A 17489-nucleotide genomic window follows, 5' to 3' on the forward strand; every position below is an offset into this window, starting at 1 on the left:
CACACACACACACACACACACAGTATATATATATATATATGAGAATATGTCTGTGTGTATAGGTGGATTGGCGCAGTCCTGGCAGTGTGGCCAGCATCCCTGGAGCAGTGAAGAGGAGTTCATGGTACACAGATAGTCAGGATGGCCCTCCCAGCCAAAGCCATTCTCCGTCACGTCTGCATTTACCCGCAGAGTGCTGCTCGCACTGCCTGCAAAAGAGAGGCAGTGCCAACAGTCTGGTGGAAGCTGTGAGTACATAACAAATGCTCTGTTGTTGTTACCGTGCATTTTTTAAATCCATAGACCCTCACAAAGTAGGATAAGAGATCTGGTGATATTTCATTTATACACTGCTCGAAAAAGTTGAAAGTAAAACTTTTTAATCAAAGTGTAGCATCAAGCCAAGTCAACATACAGGATATTGATCTGGTCAGTTAAATAGTATAAGGGGTTTTTCATCAGTTTCAGCTGCTTTGGTGTTTTATAGGTGAAGACCACTGACATTTTTCCCTCGTCATCTTTTTACTTTTGCCTGAAAGCACAATGTCTTCTCGTGAGCCCTGTGCTCACTGCTTGGCATTTGCCATAGAATACCAGAATTGGCAGGTCCACCAGTGGCACCGTGTGCTTTTCACGGATGAGAGGAGGTAACTCTGAGCACATGTGATGGATGTGAAAGGGTCTGGAGAAGCCGTGGAGAATAATATGCTGCCTGTAACATCGTTCTGTAACATCCTTGGACCCACTATCAGACCCTACACTGGTGCAGTGGGTACTGGGCTTCTCCTGGCGCAAAACAATATCCGGCTTCATGAGGTGAGAGTATGTTTGCAGCTCCTGCACTCTACACTCGCCTGAGTTAATTCAAATATAACACTTGGGACATCATGTTTTGGTCCGTCCGATTCAGCTAGCGTGAATCTCAGACTCTCCAGGAGCTCAGTGATGTCCGGATCAGATCTGGGTGGAGATTCCAAAGGACACCATTCACGTCTCAATAGGATGTTTTCAGGCATGCATACAAGCAGATGGGGGCAGATGGGGGCCATTTTAAGTGACTACAATAAAATTGGACCAGTTTTTCACTTTGAATTTCAGGGTGTCTTTGAATTTTGTTCTCTGTAGTACACTGTTAAAAAAAACATCCTAAAACAACGGTAATATTCCGGCAGCTGGGGCGCCAAAATACGACCGTGAAATAACAGAAAATAACTGTCCCATAAAAATACGGTTATTTTCAGTAATGAAAATACAATTAGTTGCGCTAATTTGACATGGGATCTCGCCTTTTTCAAGTGCTTTTAGACATTAAATTAGGAACATTTTTACGCGATCAAACAATGAAATTACCTATAAACAAGGTCACTGAATGTGGAAATATGAATCATAATACGTAAATGTACAGAAATATACAGTTAACAGTTGGTTTAAGTAATAATTGATTGCATGCCCTGGGACAGACTGACAGAGGCGAGGCTGCCATATCGTACCATCGGCCCCTTTGGCCATCACTAGTAGGCAGTAGGTGAAGAGTCTTGACCACGGACACAACGACAGAGAGTGTCCGAGCCGGGGCGCGAACCGGCAATCTTTTGATCACAAGGCGAACTGCCAACTCTTGAGCCACAAACGGCCTAAATAGCAACGATAATAATACTTATGTGATGTAACACAAGCTTATGGGGATCATGTTATATACTTTTCCATAGCATTACATTTGAATTCAACAGTTCAATCTTTCAAATAACGGACAGATATTTGTGAAATCATGATACATTTGTGAATGTATTTTAACAATCTAAATATGCATATGTACAGACAGATACATTTAATAATCATGACAATTATGTTGTATTACATTACAGTGATTTAACGTTAATTTACATTCAGAATGTGAAGTCAAAGTCTATTTACGTAACTTTAATGATATTCTAGAAGAACAGAACATTACTGTAAAATGCACAGTAAAATACCTTCATATTAGGGTTTTTTCCTACGGTCGCAGCCATACCCGTGACCTTGTTGTTAGTTCACATTCATTGGCCGATGCTTAGCATCATGTTATTTATATTAATTGCAATTCCTACCTCCACATTTCTTTTTCAAAATATATAATTAGCACAGCGTGTCCGTGCAGTGTTTTACATTGTGGCATGCAGAGAAATCTTAACAAAAAAGCTCACAGAGAGAGATTGAGCTTGTTATTGAACCCCAAGCTGGTAGGGTGAGCTCCTTAATAAAACACTTGCAGTGCTACAATATGCCTCAAGGTTCAACAACAGCACAACAGAAGTCACTCATGGTACAGCACTCTCTACAAAACAACAGCTGTCAGTGACGCTGCACCATGGCGTAAACACAACATTTATTAAAAACAAGTATGGCTGCATGTCCAGGCAGCTAACTCAAGTTGGGAAGCGTGATGAGCAATGCTTCTGTCAGTGAAGCATTCATTTTACAAGTCAACAGGATGTTGCAGAGGTAATCTATTGGCAGCTAAATGAATACTATCTGTAAGACCCAGAATGTGTGGTTCTTGATCTTGCTGAAGATCACTTTTTCCACTTCATGGTTTCAGCTTTAATTATCTCCTGACTGCTCTCCACAGGTGCTGATTTCTGAAGGTTTGGGGAAATACGCCAGGGACCCTAAATTTGTGTCAGCAACTAAACATGAGATTGCAGACGCCTGCGAGATGACCATTGATGAAATGGAGAGTGCCGCCAGTAACCTGCTGAATGGGACCATGGGTAATGGCAACACAGGGAGGAAAGAGAGCGTTGGCTCGGATTCGCATGCCAGTGCAAATATTAGGGACCACAGCATCCGTGACTACAGCGATGAGGAGCCATATGTGGCTGTGAAATGTGAGGAGGACCTAACAGATGAGATGATATGCATCACCTCACTATAACAGCAGCTCACACTGGGATATATTTAGGATTTTTTTCAATTGAATTTTTACTACTGCTCTACGGTGAGGGGACACCTCTATTCAAGTGCATCATGCAATAATGAAAATGTGTAAACCACAGATGGATAAGAGAGCAAAGTGCCTTGTTTTCTCTTAAGAAATGATGAAGAAATGGTTGGGTTTCTGGAAAATTTAGCAAACCAGAGGGAATAAAATCTGTCTGCCAACCAGTCTGCCATCTAGTGAGAATTCAAACCTCTAAATTGAGTTTTTCTTTATTGTTACACTGGTTTCTTACAGCAGGAAAAACTCAAATGCAGGTTTTCTAACACAGATTTTAGGAATCAGCTTCAGTTCAAGGCGATAATGGGTCGGCCCAGCTGCATTGTTCTAAAATAAATCTAAACTGTTTACTCGATATATAAAGAGCCAAAAAACAAAAAGTGTTCCACCGTTTCAATCATTTTTAGATCGCAGTGCATGATTTTGTTTTTCCCAAAGAAGCTGATTTTGTAAAACAATTTTAGAAAAATATCCAAAGCATTCAACTAACTTACGTTCCAGTTTAGATGTCTGGAAAAAAAACAAAACCCCACCAGCGCCAGGTCAGCGTATGGTTGTCCAGTCATTCCAAGCTTCCCTGTATTTCGTTGCCAGATCCATGTATATAAATAATGTGTGATTTTAAACCTTTTATTGGTCATGTTAGCAAACACTGGTTGTTCGCATTACATTATTACCTTCGTGACTCGATTTAGAGTAAAAAAAACTAAAACAAAAAACTTGACAGAAACAGTTTTTTTCTTAGTAGTCTTGATCACTTAAACTTCTCTGGGTTCACAGTTCAGGATTTCAGGGCTACGCTTGGCTATGTCTCTGTTTTTGACTTGAAAAGGAAATCACATATCAGTAAGAAAAATAACATGTCTTTGTCCTCAGGCATATCCTCCTTCTTCATGTAATCGCGGACACATTCTCTTAAGTCCTCCCTTTAAACTAACAGCAGTGCTACATTCAAGGAGTTTGATCAAGCTACACACCCTAAAAATAAAGGAATATTAGGATGCTGTGTGTCACTCGCTGCTGTGTGTCACTCACTGCCCTTGATGATCCTTAACTTTGAAGACTGAGTTTTCTTTGTTAAGCCCTTTACTCAGATATGCAATGATGGACTACTATGAATCACTATTCCCCCTGAATCACTCTGAGATCAGCAACAGTAGATAATCTCTGAGGTTTCTGTGTGATGTGGCTCAATAGACTCATGAGTCTCATATGTAAAACTAGTGCATGAGACCCAGACTACTCATGTTTTAAAAATAATTACTCGCTGACAGGATGAAGTTATCTTTGGCAGTTCTTGAAGGTGAAACAAAAATAAAAGCAAAGACCACCAGAGTTTCTTTGTGCCACAGATGACACATCAAGTAAACCATTTATTTCCTCCACTGCTGCAAAACTCTTTGTTGTTTTTGCAATGGAATGAATAAGACCATACAGGTCTCTACATAATGGGCGACTATTTACTGGATTGCCTGACAATATACTATGTCAGTATATTTGCTATTGTAATGAAATGACTGCTGTTGCCTTTTATCTGTTGGAGTTGTTTTTGTCAAGACAAAGAGCACAACTGGGGGGGAAATCGTAGTAAAGCGTTTCTGCACCACTAACGGGTGTTTGTCTCCCACTGCCAACTATAAAGCCTTCAGATTAATTTAAACAAAAAACAACATACCAAGTGATGGATAGGCAATCTTTCTTTTTTTCTTACTCTAAATACTGCTGTAAGGGCAATTTGTTCTGTACAATCAAAGGGCTCCTATAAAACCAAAACAAGGGAATGCTTGGTTACATTGTAACCCTGGTTCTCTGAGTGTAGAGACTCTCTCTCCACTCAACTACGTATTTCATTTATGAGTTGGAGAGATAGTCTGGACAGAATAGAGAACACTCGTCCATACTCAGATGCGTCAAATGTTTTTTGTTACCAAAATTACTGAGGTTTATTTATTTATCTATTGTGACTAAAAGTTGACTAAAGGGTCTAAATCCGGTGCCGGTGTTTGCTATTGGACATTCTGATGATGTAGATATACAGATGTACAGATGTATAAGCAGGATACAAGCTGCTATCTGGACTATCGTTCAGATGGACTGCAAATGCACTCTTTCCTCTTCACTCTAGAAGAGCCTCATACAGGTTTAAGTGGCCAATACAGCTGATAAATGAGACATATGCATTTTTTTAACTGCAAGTAAATTGTTTTTAATGTAGACTTTGAAAAAAGTCTTATTACCTCTGTAACTCTCCGGGCCTGTTGGTTAACATGTCAGGGAAACTCTGGTAACGCTGCATTTGCACAAAAGTAGTAATCGGAAACATTTATGTGTGATTTTTTTTTCTTTATTGGCAGCGATCATGATTGGTTGTCCAAAAGTCCATAGTAATGAATGATGAACCACCAAATCTTTAGTAAAAAACAGTGTTTGTACCCAACATTACAACGATTAAAGAGAAGTACCAGATCCAACACTGGTTTGATTTCCAAGAAGCCATAAAAAGTCTGAGGTAAACATGCTGGCTTCTATGTGAGACTTTTGTTTTTTATTGAAAACCACCCAACTCCACTCCCCAAGGCATTCAGCTATGCTTTGAATCACTTACGACAGCTTCTTGACCGGAAGCCACCTGCTTAGTAATATAATCTGTCAAAAGTGCACGACTCCAGACAGTTCAGATTTACCCTGCGGCTCACATGCGAGAAACTTGAAACAACAGTCACGTGGAGATTATTGCTAGTGCAACTACCCAAATGATTTATCACATGAGATAAAATGACAAGGACTGCAAAGCTTTGTTGTGCAACGCAGCTTTACTTTTTTGTACTCTTCCACTGCTTTACAGATGTCTATAAAGTGACAATGATGTATAAAATCTGTACAGCATTTGTAAAAAGTACGCGATTAACTTGAAGATCTCTGCTTTCTATCCAGTTGTATGAAAATTTTAAAAAAGCAAACAAGAATAGCTCTATCTCTACTTTGTAGCATGAGTACTAGTACCTTATAAGTTTTGTACCAATAAAAAGAGAAGCCCTTTTTTGCATACTTGAAGTTTTGCCTGGAATGACAATGAACCTGCTGATTTTATGTAACGAACACTGAATAAAGACACAAGAACAAGGTCAGGAGGCTTTGTTTAGTGTCAGCACAGAAAAACAACAGAAAGCCTTTGACGGTGTTCACAGTAAGTTTCCCTTCATAATGACAGATGATTTAAACATTCACATCATGTTAGACAATACTGCATTATAATGTAAACCATAAATTCTTTATGATATAGTGCAAAGCTTAATAAGACATACTTATAATTTATGTTAGTGCTTTCATTATGGCTGCTAATACACACTGATTATTCGCTCAAAGTCTAAAATCTCAGCACCGGTGTGTGTCAGTTCAAACTGGACCAAACTCAAACACACTGTAGCCATGTGCAACATATACATGAATTAATACAAATCAAATGTAATCGTGATCTCATAGGCAACAATGATATTACAGTTACATTAAAAACATAGTTTTAAAAAATTCACAACACAATCAGAAAAAAGCTGCTTATAAAAAGTGACACTGAAGATTTTTAGTTTCAAAGTTCTTAAACATAGTGTTAAAACATTTTGCATTAATTACCGTTTATACTAAACAGCTTTCAGGCTGACAGCGGTGCAAAAGCTGTGAGTTATGTAGCTCGAGGATGCAAATTTGGCACATAGCATAAATCAAACAAATCAACTGAGGTGAGTTTTACAGATGCATTGACAGCATTTAGGAGGTCTGTTCCTTTAACTGTCTGTTAAATCTAGAGACGCGTGCATTGGTAGTGTAATCGCTACAAGTCTGATTATAATAATTTCTTTTCCAAGCTTGAATCAGGGTTTGGTCCAGTTTATATTACCACTTCACTTAAGTCTTTTTGGTAAACAATGTATGATCCTTCCCCACAGTTGTCACTAAACAAGTCTGTTTAGTGACAAGTCTGTTTAGATGTACAAAAAAAAAAAAAAAGTTTGTTTCTTCCATCCTGCCTATTCAATGCTCTGTTGTCACGCAAACAGAGTAACAAAGCCAAATGTTTTCTGCAGATGTTGATGGTAAAGCTGTAGCTATAGAAACTGCTATAAAAACTGGCTAAATTGTGGGAAACCTAAAGTGTAAGCGAATCACTTTATTGCCTTCATGTTAATGTGAAATGAGTGCGGGGGGACTAAAAAAACAAAACAAAGATTTTATCTGTTGAACCTGCAAGTCTTCAGGAAGGAAGAGGATTGTCACAGCGAAAGTCTGCCAACCTCTGATCTGGTCTGAGCAGACAGGAGCGAGCTGCTGAGGCCAGTTATTCTACAGTCTACAGTTTGCTCCAGCTGCTGACTGCAGCTCTCAACCACATTAGATGACGGCTGATAAGACAACTGTTTTCTGAAAAGCAGTGCCGTGGAAACAGATTTTCATCAGAAGCTCATATCCTTGAAATATTCAAGTTTCTTTAGTTTTTTAAAGCTGTTTTGCAATTTTTTAATGTGATGCTGGACACTAGTTTGTAATCTTGGGTAATTACTTCATGTTTAAGACATACATTTCACAGCATTTTTACTGAAATTCATGATGAGGCAGGCTGGTAAATTGTTTGCTAAGCGAGAAGCCACATATTAGACCCATTTCCTGTCATAACCACAGTGATTTTGCTGTACTGTTCCACCCCAATGGCAGCGTGAGACAGATGTGAAGTGTTTATGGTCCTAAATATGTGTGTTAGGCCAGGAATGTTCCCATGGTAATAATTCACAATATCAGCTCAGAGTTAAATTGATAAGCTCCTAATCGAACATACAGCTTGTGATTTACTGCTATTTTTGCCTAATAACTGACTCTATTGAGGGATTTTTCTAACTCACAGATAAGCTGTACACCTCTCTCTTTATCTCTGTGTGTCAAGTGTTGGAGGCTGGTACACAGGAACCCCCGATTCAACGAGTGCAGGGCGACCTCTGATAATATCAGCAGTCTTCTCTGCCATCATGATGGTTGGAGCATTCAGGTTTCCACTGACAATGCTGGGCATGATCGAGGCGTCGATCACACGAAGCTTCTCCAGGCCCAGAACGCGTGCGTTTGAGTCAACCACCGCCATCGGGTCAGAGGGCGAGCCCATCTTGCATGTGCAGGATGGATGGTAGGCAGTGTCTGCCTTTTGGCGGACAAAAGCATCAATGTCTGCGTCGGATTGGACCTGAGGACCAGGCAGGGCTTCAGGACCACGAAAGGGGTCAAAGGCCTTCTGGGCGAAAATCTCTCTGGAGAGTTTGACACACTGCCTGAACTCCCACACGTCAATATCTTAGAGGAGGAGAGGGAATCAAAACCAGGAAAAGCTTATATAAGAACGTGCCAGAGCAACTTTGTTGTAACTCAAAAGTCTGCAAGCTGCTGAGGTAAAAGTTGATGCAGAGGGACTTCAATACTGCAACAATAACTACAAACATGTCAAAATACTGTCATCGTTCAAAAATAGATTTTATAGATTTTTTTTAAGGGGGAAAATTAAAGGAAATATCAAATACATCCAGACCTGTGGTGAGATAGTTTGGCTGAATGATTGGGTGGTCCAGGGGGTTGGTGCTCTTCAGCTTCAGCCAGCCTGTACTGGTGCTCCTCATTGGTCCAACATGAACCTACAACAACAGCATGAGTAAAACTGTCACTGCTAACCGAGCTAACTAAAACAGCACAGCTGAATTGCATTAATCCTAGTTTGTAAACCCAAGCTTTTTACATGATAAAGGCTTTTTAGCTTTTTAAGTTATTTTGTCCAAGAGAAAACCTCAAAACACTAAATTCTAGGGATGTTCCTTATTTCTTACTCGAATAACTGTGGAAAAAATGTAGACTAACCAACTAGTCTAAAACTAAGGAACACTCAAATATTAAGTTTAAATTGACAAACGTTTGGTGGAAAATGTCAAAAACAAATAAGAAAGGCGTCTAAATCATTTATGACATTCTTAAATAGCGAATCAAGCTGTGCGGCACCTCGCATTGTGCATTATCAACACTACACGTTACACTCCAGACAGTGAAGGAGAAAAACACCTAAACTAAACCGATGTTATATATGATATGAAAACATGTAACTATAACAGATGTTTATGTATAACTAAAATACGACAAGTTAACATCTGGAAAATGAATAAATTGTGACTGTAAAGTTTGGCACGTTGCTCTTTGAAAATTCATGACACCTACTAAAGTAAAAGTTCTAAAAATTTAAAATAATAAAAACAATAAATCATCCGCCCATTTTCTTCTGCTTTTCTGAAGTCGGGTGAGCGGGACAGCAGCAGGGAAGCCCAAACCTCCCTCTCGCCACCTCCTCCTCCGGGGGAAACATCAAGCCTTTCCCAGGCCAGCCTATAAACGTAATATCTCCAGGATGCCCTGGAGTGCACCAGAGCCTTCTCCCGGAAGGACATGCATGGTTGGAACACCTTACCCAGGAGGTGACGGCCTTGGCCATCTATTTTCGATGTGGAGGAGTCATGGCTCTACTCTGAACCACTCTCAATTGACTGAACTGCTCACCCTGTCACTAAGGCAGAACTCATCTTTCAGAGAAAACTCATCAGTGTTAACAAAAATATGAAGCGTAGATTAACAGATTTATGGCATTTCTCAATGACGAAGCGCCATCTCGTGCCAGATGGCTACATAACATTTAGTACACAATAATTTACCGGCATTGGGCATGAATTAAAATTTGAACAGAGTGAACAACTTAAGACTGGTACCGACTAGTAACTAGTACTAGTAGTAGTAGACTAGTAGCCGTGCACATCGCTAGTAAAAACACCATCATAAGTGCTCATTTTTGATGTGGAAAAACTGAGGCCACTGTCATCTTTCAAATGAGGAAAAAAACTGATGTAACTTGAGATGTGGGCCTTTTCTAGGGAGCAGGTTTAGCTAACACATCTGAGTTCATAAACCCTGAGATGAGCTGAAATTCCAATTCTAATTTACAGATGTATGACACTATTAATTAAAGTAAAAAGAAATAAACGGCTGCGCCTTTTGCACCGTTTAAGTAGAAGACAAAGAAAAAGAAAGAGCGAGTGATTTCGTTTCAGGTGCACTTCTCTGGAAAAGAGGCTATAAATAAGGGTGAAAGGTTCTCCGCATAGAATTTCCTGGAAAACTCATGGCGCTGTTTTTTTTTTTTTCCATGGAACATATGCACGCCTGTAAATACTCCTCTGCAAGACTGGGCATATTCTATGCGCTGCAATTCATGCTTTGGGCTGTTTACTTGACTTCTTGTTTCTACACATGTTTATAGAAGGCTTCAAAAAACATAAGCATGCCCACTACACCAGCATTAAGAAGTCACGGTTTTGCAAAAACAAGCTTTACTCACCTGGTAAGCCTCTATTTTGGGGGTGACTCGTCCGTGGTCAATGACTTGTGAGGGCAGAAAGTGAAATTGGATGTCGGGGTGTGCTACTTTGGGACGACTACGAATAAATCCCCCGCTTTCCATGTGGGCTGTTGCTCCATAACCTTGTGGGAGATTGATGTGGTTAGTGACATGATTGTAATCTTTATTAGACAGACATGTCTATTTACAAGAAATGCCACTGGTGTGATGTGATTGATGAGCTTTTTTTCTGGTAGTGAAAGTTCTTTCGACTATCTTAGCTGATTTTCTCCAACAACCAGGAACCAGACTGTAAATGGAATTTACCAGGATCACCAATAAAACACCTCATGTCACATTTCCTATGAGTCACCATTATTAAAACTGTGAGAGATTCTTCTATATACTGTGTCAATGCCAGCTGTAGTTTAGAAAGGCAGTGCTGCAGGCTGATACATTCCTTACACGACTGTGTACCCAGTGAAAATAGTTTAATATTTAACATCTGCACAATAATTGTGTATAATCATTAATATAGCTGAAACCTGAATGAAAGTTAAAGGGTTTATATTAACTCTCTGGTTTCTTTTCAATTATATTTTCTGATGAACAAGCATTTTAGATGAGTGAAATGGCAGTTTGGAGACATCTTCATCTAAAAGTGATGCAAGGACAGAAACTCTCGCTAATTCTATAAAACATTTGGGAGATTGTCCCGTTATAAATGTGCAGGTGACTCGGTTACCAGTAAACATGGTGAGCCACTCGAGGCCTATCTTGACCATGTGGAAAGGTTTCTGGGCTTTGTACAGGGTGATGGGCTGAGTACACTGCTGCTGGACATACAGCTCCAAGTGATCCTGCAGGTTATTACCGACACCTGAGAGAGGAGGAAGGCAAAGTGGTCTGACAGTAAGCACCGAAGAGATGATCGTCTGAAGTCACACAAGCATCAGTTGGAAAACTTTCTAATTTTTGTAGTTCTTTAAGTTAGAAGTAGGCTACAAGGATGTTCTTCACATACACAACACACCTGGTAAGTGTTGAATCACAGGGATGCCGAGCTGTTTCAAGTCATCTGCATTTCCAATCCCAGATAGCATGAGAAGCTGAGGGGAATTGATGGCTCCTCCGCTGACTATCACTTCTTTTTCTGCAAACACCTGAACAGACAATAGAAAAATCGCTGTAAAGGGCCAAACATAATTCAGTGTTTCAATTAATTTGATTTTATGATCCATTAGTTAATCTTCTAACATCTATCCTCCTTGCCTTTTTCTTTTGTCCATTTTGAATGTATTCCACCCCCACAGCACGGTTGCCATCAAACAGGATTTTAGTGGTCAGACATCGCACCTCCGCCTTCAGATTGGGTCGACCCAGGGCTGGTCTCAGGTAAGCACTGGCAGTGCTCCACCTCTTCCCTTGATAGATTTAGACAGTGAAAGTATGTAAAGATTAGATCAAGAATTAAACAGTACTGAAACGTATTTGACCAGTAACATGGTTTCTCTTCTGCGGCCTCAGGAATTATTCCATATGACGTACGACAGTAACTACTTTCTTAATGGGCCTAAGTTTCAGATTTTGTTTAGAGTTGGTTAAGTAGTTCTATGAACACACAGTGACATGTGCTCAGAGGTTGAAAAACACATTGTGGTCAACGACAAACACACATTTTTCATCCAAGAAATTAAGCCCTTCCTTTTTTAAAGGCTACACATCTGAAAGCATATTGATTTGCTCTCCTGACATTTAGACTGTAGTATTGATATTTTAACCTTTGGAGCTAAATCAGACTGAGATCAGACGTCTAATTCTGCCACTCGAAAACATTTCACCAGAAAAGGTTTGTGGCACTTTACCTGTAACTAACCCTATTAATTATCTATCAATTCTGTAGCATTTAGCATTTAGAACCTTTATAAATGGTCATGTCCATCCAGCCCACGCCTTCCTGTTGGTATCCATTCATGTCATCAGTGAATGGATATCCTGCCTGTCGCCCCGCCTCAATAAAAGCCTTATGAAGGGGATGGTTGGTTTTCCCTCTGGACACCTGAAGAGGTCCGCTGCCGCCTCGGTATCTATAATATAGAGCAAAAACATAAAGATAACATTAAAAAAAGAGAGACAGAGAGAGCTGTTTCAATTGTTTTCATAGGAGGTAATGTAGTGTAGGCATGCAAACAATATTAATAATTCTCTTTTCTTTACTGTTGGATATGCAGTCCAATAACTGAGAAGGTTTTCCATAATTGCTACACTTAAATTTAAGTGTTCTTCTATGTTTCTGTACCATATTATCAAACACAGTGATTATACTACTTCCTTTACAGGTCATTTCAACATTTTAGTTTTACTCTAACAGCCATCTTCATCATTCAGATCTAGACAACAAAGGTTCTCAGTTAAGCATGCCAAAGTCCTTCCTCCACAAAGTCATCCTGTAAATACTTGGGTAAAGTCTTTGTAGTCTCCCGGTGTTTGTTTTTGGTACATTTCCTGTGGTTTTCACCTTGTCACTGTGGTTGTACTGAACAGTTTCCAACGAATTTCTTCTCATAAGCAGTCTCATCAATCTCATTCAGAGTTCGCTGACATTTATTTCATTGTTTGCTATTTATGAAATGACACGTTATATTGTATCAAATATATCCCACAGTGCCTCAAATTTCTGTTTGCACATAATAGTTTTAAACTGTAAAGTGCTTTTGAGCTGTGACCTTTTTTGACTGATGTATTTCCTGGTTTCTCACATTCTTAGAAATTAGAGACAGCCAGTCTAGATATGCGTGATGCTCGGTGTAGGTGCGTTCTGCAAAAGAATTCAATGCAGTGCTGTGCATTTATGCACAAGGAAAAAACTGTCTTGGTACATATTTGAGATTTTAAAGCCTAGGTGAGCGGGACAGAGAAAACAGCACTGCCACGCAAGTGAAAAATGCTGTGATCATGCATAAAAAGATACTGGAAAAGCAGTGGTAAAAATGCCCAGTATATATTTGTATTAGTTACCTGTTTTCTCCCAGCTCATGACACTGAGCTTTCCTAAAATAAGGCAGACAATGCTCATAATCCCAGCCATCTGCGCCCTCTCTTTGCCAGCGGTTATAATCTTCAGCGTGCCCGCGGATGTACACCATTGCATTGAGTGAAGAGGACCCTCCCCAGACGCGGCCCCTCGGCCAGTACATTACCCGATTGTCCATGTTGGCTTGAGGTAAAGTGTGGTAGAACCAGTTATACCTGAGCAAAAATGAAATGAGATAGCAACAAGTCAGACTATTATAAGTTAATAACAGTTTATACAATGTTATTATTACTGGTATCAGAATGCTGGGCTATTAATGTTAGGCCAATACTGTACTGTTTTTGCACGTGTAAAAGCGATGTAATATTGTAATGCCATTTCATTGTTCACATTTAAACAACTGAGGTGTAGGTTAAAGGTCAAAGGTCTGCTTGCTACACACTGAGCTAATTTAGAAACCCTTTAGCGTGTAATATTAAATGTCATACAGTAAGGCAAATGTCTGTTTTTATAAATCTGAACAAAAACATTTAATGACTCGAATAACAAAACAGATCAATCAAAGTACTTGTCATCGCAGAGGTTGTAGATCAGGGCAGCTGGCATGTGGATTTTCCATGAGAGTCGCAAGCTGCCTAACCACCTGTCCTTAGGGCCAGCCTCGAGCAGCAGCGCAGACTCCTGGGCGTCTTCTGTGAGGCGGTTAGCGAGGACACAACCAGCGGACCCCGCTCCAATAATGACATAACTGTAAGATGGTGTTTTCTGATCAGCTGTAGGTGACGATGCAGAGCTCCACTGAGAAGATGAGACAGTGAAGCATCTGTAATGGCTGGAGAAGGATGAGCTGGGGGAAGAGGGGGGACCCATCTTTCTGGTCTTGGGGACAAAGCGGCATTCGGGCACAATGGAAAAGAAGCACCTGCAGTCCCTTATAAATCTTCCCTGTCTCCAAGTCACAGCCCTTTGGGCTCCAGTTAGGCTCCGTGTGGTCAAACACAACATCCTGTTTTCCTTATTCACTGGAAATCACAACACATATTTGAAGACAAATCAGAAGGGGGTGAGCTTGGAAATATCTAAAACTGAAACTCTTATGAAAAGAATGAAATTTGTAGTATGTGTCTGCATTTCTGCACAACTCTCTTAAATATTGTGATTCTATATAAGAGAGAGGCTGTAAGGTGATATAGCAAGGAGCATGATGTCCACATCACATCACTTCATTCTGTCATCAAGGCAGACTCGATGTCCACTACAAGGGACTGAAGATAAAAATAAATAAATAACTATTCTGTTATTCAGTATGTAACATGTTTCTTTCATCCACAGCACAAGTTAACTAAAGGCCGAAGGATAAAATATCTGTCTCTCTCTATTGGCCTTGAAAAGACTAAATACTTATTCATCTAATATGACTTATGCCACTCCTTTTCTTTGAAATGCCCAACTGATAGTTGTGAAACTGACAGCAGTTAAATGAATAACTAGGGACAACTAGACACTCAGTACTTAGGTTAACTTGACTTGCATCAAGTGCAGTATGTTACAAGTTAAACTCTAATTCTCTGTCACATCAGAAGTCCTGTGTTTCTACAGCAGTAAGGCCTTCTGCTGCCTGACTTTGTTATTCAGTCTGATAAAAGTCATAAAAAAACGAATTTTGTACACACGAAAAGCACAACTGTTGTTTGTGGCTGAGCGCACATGAATTTAGTTCAACAGACCTGGAATTGCACCGTGTGTTTCTGGTGAATGTGTGGTCTGAGGACTGTTCCGTGTTGTTTCTCGAGAAAACAATGTGCAGTTTTCCCAATCGGACCGAGGCAGAGAGTGATATCTAGGTCACGGTAGTCATATCAGTAAACCAAGAGTCACAAATGTCAGCAAGTATTGACTAACAAAGTAACCGCTGTCTAGCAGTCTCTACGCCTTTGCTAATGTCCAAACTCTACTTTTAAGTCATTCTGATTGAAACTTTGAGATGAAAACTCAGTTTCGCAACCGCTAACTTACCAGCATCTAAGTCCATACATCTAGTTACATTAGTTGATACATTTCTGCTTTAATATAATTCATTAAAAAAAATAGCGTCGAAATGTTACATTTAAATGATTTAGAGACCTGGCGATGGTCGTAGCGGGGCTGCTTATAAGCTCTATGGTTGTTTAGGTCTACCGCTAACGAGTGGTCAGAGCTCACAGTCGTCGTCTGGACCTTAAACAGCACACAAGGCCACGGAAAATACTCAGTATAACTTCACACATGCGACACTTAATTGGACCTGATCCGGTGCTGGAATAGTTTAATGAGAAAAGAGGACGTGAAGCAGCAGACCTACCTCTCAACAGGCAACAAGTAAAACGGTCAGCGCGGTGGGCGGGGCTTATCGTCGTATTAAAATAACGGAATTCAGAGCGTCAGCACTACAGTGCTCCTGTAGGTAGTTAAACAGTTACTCGGCTTTATGATCGTTTATTTCTGTAACTTTTACTGGTGTTTTATTATGTGGGGAGTCACGCTGTTTTTTCTGTTTTGTGTCGCCGCCCAGGTGACATCACATAACATTGTAAGTGACCTACATTTTTTTAAGTAATCCTTTATTATTTAGTATTTATTTATTTTAATTCAAACTTCAAAGGGATCTTACATTTATTTGTGCTGTTGCTTTTCAGGAGGTGAAATGTGAAGAATATCATGGTAAGCCTATTTCATGTTTATTAGCGCTAGATGGAAACTATAATCTGCCAATATGTTATGTTTAAACTATTTCAGGTCGACTATGAGCACCCTTGTGTTCCAAAGTAATCTGGTTCTTGCCAGGTTCTAAAATGTGTTAAATACTCCCTCAGATGAACAGCAACGCGTAAAATATAAAGATCTAGAGTACAGTGAAATTCGGTTTGGCTGTCTCTTAAGATTAAAAACAATACATAAATAGAATTACTAAAAAATAAGTAAGTAAAGATACAAAATAGCCTGGCAGCACCAGCAGAGGCGAAAAACAACAGCACTGTACATCATTTTACAATTAAAATGTCCTCAGCCCAGACTGTGTTTGTATCTGAGTATTTCTGTGCCATGTTTACAGTCAAGTGTGTAGAGAGGTGGAAGCCACTGCTCCAGGACATAAACTGACTGAGTCTGTTACTTCTTGTTTTTATTCTTCTGAACCGTTTGACAGATGGCAGCTGTGCAAACCCAGAATATTCTGGATGTGTACTCTTGTAGAAGTTCAGTAGCTTGAGATATTACACAGTGTCATTATTTAGTTAACAAAAACTATGGTAAGATGCAGATGGAGTGTGTGAAAGCACACCTCAAGACTTAATTACTTTGGCACTCGTAGACTGCAGACTATGACTTCATCAATCTCTCACGCTGTGGAGGATCATTGTTGAGAAATTTTGTTATGCTCTTTGTGAAGGCATTGCTTCATTTCATTGAGGTTTGTGGGGCTTGATGAAACTTCCACTCCTAAAAGATGTTAACTGTCTTTCCACGTGTGATTAATATTCCTCACTCTAGATTGATTATATGTTAACAGCCTTATATCTCATCCCAGACTGATGGTCATCAGAATGTCCTTTGTCTCCTTGGAGGTGTATTAGCCTTCAGATTTGTAACAAATTTCTCTGAGTATTGCATGGTTTGACTGTTTGATGAATCTGCTGCAGTATTTATTAACTGCAAGTTGGGGCATGTAGAGTCTGAAATGTAGCTCCAGGGCTGTTTGCGGTTTCTGTGAACATTGCAGATTGCAACTTTTGTATTAACACACATCTGAACTTCCCAGACCAGCAAACTCACAAAACTTTGTGATCATTAGCAAATCAGGTGGATTTGATTAGCAGAAACTGGCTGCTGCTTTTCACTTTTAATCCCTTTGGAAGCAGTAAGGGTGTTTTTCACACACTGCTTTTTGATATGTTTTTGTTAAATAAGTATGTCATGTGTTGTTCATGTGAGGTTGATAGGTTTGTAGCTTGAACCCATCCGCTGGAACGTTGAAGGCAATATAATTACACTGCAAAGCAAGACACAAGTAGGCAAGCTTCTTCATGTTTCTT

At 39.8% G+C, this 17489-nt stretch overlaps 3 protein-coding genes across 4 annotated transcripts in view; 2 read left to right on the forward strand and 1 right to left on the reverse strand.

Moving 5' to 3' along the window:
• LOC102198041 (voltage-dependent L-type calcium channel subunit alpha-1D-like) overlaps window positions 1-4393 on the forward strand; it is a 49585-nt gene extending 45192 nt beyond the window's left edge. For both annotated transcript variants that reach the window (XM_005730681.1, XM_013910260.1), the window contains 2 exons: window positions 63-248; window positions 2609-4393. In XM_005730681.1, the coding sequence (XP_005730738.1) occupies window positions 63-248; window positions 2609-2914 (492 nt within the window). In that variant the 3' untranslated portion in view covers window positions 2915-4393. The remainder of the gene's footprint in view (window positions 1-62; window positions 249-2608) is intronic.
• A 1378-nt stretch (window positions 4394-5771) lies between these two features.
• Window positions 5772-15820, reverse strand: chdh (choline dehydrogenase). Its single transcript, XM_005730682.2, has 10 exons — window positions 15761-15820; window positions 13988-14441; window positions 13404-13634; window positions 12306-12472; window positions 11658-11809; window positions 11419-11548; window positions 11131-11265; window positions 10386-10528; window positions 8544-8646; window positions 5772-8311 (listed from the first exon to the last, which is right to left on the reverse strand). Exons 2-10 carry the CDS (start codon window positions 14422-14424, stop codon window positions 7893-7895), a joined length of 1917 nt encoding a protein of 638 aa, XP_005730739.1. The 5' UTR covers window positions 14425-14441; window positions 15761-15820; the 3' UTR covers window positions 5772-7892.
• An 8-nt stretch (window positions 15821-15828) lies between these two features.
• il17rb (interleukin 17 receptor B) overlaps window positions 15829-17489 on the forward strand; it is a 5924-nt gene continuing 4263 nt past the window's right edge. Inside the window, exons 1-2 of the mRNA XM_005730683.1 lie at window positions 15829-15988; window positions 16095-16119. Of these exons, the coding sequence (XP_005730740.1) occupies window positions 15887-15988; window positions 16095-16119 (127 nt within the window). The 5' untranslated portion in view covers window positions 15829-15886. The remainder of the gene's footprint in view (window positions 15989-16094; window positions 16120-17489) is intronic.

Source organism: Pundamilia nyererei, unplaced genomic scaffold (genome assembly GCF_000239375.1).
Source record: "Pundamilia nyererei isolate P.nyererei 1_Seehausen unplaced genomic scaffold, PunNye1.0 scaffold00039, whole genome shotgun sequence".
In the NCBI taxonomy this organism is placed as follows: domain Eukaryota; kingdom Metazoa; phylum Chordata; class Actinopteri; order Cichliformes; family Cichlidae; genus Pundamilia; species Pundamilia nyererei.

Coding starts and splice junctions, on each gene's coding strand:
- chdh (XM_005730682.2), bottom strand. CDS start 14,424: ATGTTGTGTTTGACCACACGGAGCCTAACTGGAGCCCAAAGGGCTGTG. Junction 12,473..13,403: donor CATGAGCTGGGAGAAAACAG/GTAACTAATACA, acceptor TCTATATTATAG/ATACCGAGGCGGCAGCGGAC. Junction 11,266..11,418: donor TGTGATTCAACACTTACCAG/GTGTGTTGTGTA, acceptor CTCCTCTCTCAG/GTGTCGGTAATAACCTGCAG.